Source organism: Vigna umbellata, chromosome 5 (assembly GCF_029865625.1).
Source record: "Vigna umbellata cultivar VRB3 chromosome 5, Vumbellata_1.0, whole genome shotgun sequence".
Classification (NCBI taxonomy): Eukaryota; Viridiplantae; Streptophyta; class Magnoliopsida; order Fabales; family Fabaceae; genus Vigna; species Vigna umbellata.
The window spans coordinates 67,252,652-67,254,989 of NC_142169.1; the positions used below are offsets into that span (position 1 = coordinate 67,252,652).

General features: G+C 31.6%; 1 protein-coding gene across 1 annotated transcript; it reads right to left on the bottom strand.

Moving 5' to 3' along the window:
* LOC124825869 (uncharacterized) lies at positions 1–1,455 on the bottom strand. Its single transcript, XM_047298597.2, has one exon. It carries the CDS (start codon positions 1,354–1,356, stop codon positions 148–150), a length of 1,209 nt encoding a protein of 402 aa, XP_047154553.1. The 5' UTR covers positions 1,357–1,455; the 3' UTR covers positions 1–147.
* Positions 1,456–2,338: the final 883 nt, after the last annotated feature.

The window sequence follows — 2,338 nt, forward strand, 5'->3', positions numbered from 1 at the left end:
TTGCACAAAAATACCTCTGATTGATAGTAATTGAGAATTTATGGAAACACTGTTACATTTAGAAAATAAACTAGAGCATGGCAAGAACAACATGTGCTTTAGAGTAACTGTACACTTTGGTCAAGCGTGTAAACTTGACACAGGTTTTTATTCATAGTAACCACATTGCATGTTTAGTTTAATACCCAAAATACCTTGGCTCATGTCAAACCATACCTTCCTGAACACTTTGATGATGAGATCATGATATTCATCTGCATTCAAAGTCAGATAACATACCAAAAGATCTTCCATTTCTTCTGGCTGAATAATCCGATTCTCTATGATCATCTCAATCATCGAGTCTCTGAAATCTTGCATTGGATCTATTGAAGACTTAATCACAGCAAAGCTTTCTAATACTGGTACTTCCTCCACAATCTCTTCCTTTTCTTTCTTCATCTTTAGTTTGGCTTTCTTCATGTCTTCCAGGGCCTTTATTTTGCAAATTTCAACCTTAGAAACCATCCTTGGAGAATGTATTTTGACCCTAGAGCTCGGCTTTTGTTTCCTCCTCTGATGTTCTCTGTTGAGATGATGTGATTGTTTATTCCTGTTGGTCTTTACCTTCGTCTCCTCAGTTTGTTTCAAGTTCTGCCTCTCAGAACTCATTTTCTTGTGAGACAGCCTTTCATTTTTCTCAAAATTTTCTATAACATTTCCAAGGATGGGATTCCTTGAAATTGCTGAAGAAGAAAAAGCGTGTGTTCTTGGGGTGCAAATTGTTCTAGGTGATCCAAATTGCAACGCATCTTTTTCCACTGCTTTACTGGATCCAAACTTAAGTTCCTCAACTTCTCTTTCAAGTGTCAAGAGTTGGTCTTGAAAAGCCTTTTTGGCTTTTCTCTCAAATCTCTTCCTTAAGTTTTCATATTCCTTTTCTCTATTGTACACATCCATCTTCTTTGAAACCTTCCCATCATCCACCAACTTTCTTTCTTCTCCTTGACCAATATCCCTCTCCTTTAACTCGAGTGTGCCTTTAGCATCCCTTCTACCACCAAAGCAACTTGAGGAGGGAATCACACTCTCATCAATATCTTTATTCTTCTTATCCTCATAACTCTCTTCATTTAAAGGTTGTCTACAGAAATCACGATCATCCTTTACACAACATCTTCTATCTCCAATCTCACAGAAATATTGAGGTGAACTACTGGGCTTTGTCTTGTGCTTCATTTTTGCAGCACTTGGCTCCGAATTGATTCTCATATTCTTGAACTTGGAGAACCAAGAGAAAGAAGATGCATGAGAAATGAAGGAAGAGACAGAAGAAGAGGAAGTTGAAGAATGATTTCTTCCTCCCCACTTCATCATTTGTTTTAATGAAGATGATGATAACTCTCTTCTTCCTTCTGATTTGGTTAAGGTTTGTAGTATTTTGTAGAAGATAGAATAGAAGAATGAAAACTGATATGGAAGATAATGTTGCTTAGTGGCATAAGATAACTCGTGAAACATAGTGGGACGGTTAGGATGTTAAATAGGAACGTGGGTTTCCTACTGTTTTCTTGTGCAGTTTTTCAAAAGACACAACCACCTAATGCCTGTGACCATTACCAACTTTTGGTGCTTTTTAGTTTGTACTTAGTGCTTACGTACGAGCAATTTATAATTGCTATTCATAACAAAAAGCCCACAGAAGAAATGTTACTCATATCTTATCTTACACTATACTCTCCCATCAATGGAACTTTTTTTCGTTAAAATTTATTGAAATTATAGAATTATGTCTCTCGCATCCTATTTAATTAATTTATTTCATGTTTTTTAACCTTTAATAAGTTTTAACCAATAATAAAAAAATTCATACACGTGTTTTTGTACTAATTTTAACTATATTTAGAATTTTATTTAAATAATTTGTATAATCTTTTCATACAAACTTTTCTTAATAATAATTAAATAATTTTAATTTTTTTTATTAAAAAAGTATCAAGGAAGTTTTATCCTAAAAAACAGTTAAAAATAAAATTGAAATATTAAACTTCAATAGGTTTTTTTTATGGATAACTTCTAGATCATAAAAGATGAATTTCTTAATCTATCTTTATAAAAAAAGTTTTTAAGTTACTTGTTTAAGAAAAATTCTTTTTAATATTTTTAAACGAGAAAGACAAACATTCTTTATAAATTAAAAATAAACCAAGTATGACTTTATTTGTGAATTTTTTTTCTTAATTTATTTAACAAGTAATTTTTAATTTGGGTACAAGTTAAATTTAATCTATAAAAAATAAGTTTAATTTTTTTTAGTTTTCTTTGAAAAATACTTAAAGAAGCATATAAAGTGTTTTTT

Bases quoted from the DNA above. Each gene is read 5' to 3' on its own strand.
- LOC124825869 (XM_047298597.2), bottom strand. From the start codon at position 1,356: ATGATGAAGTGGGGAGGAAGAAATCATTCTTCAACTTCCTCTTCTTCT.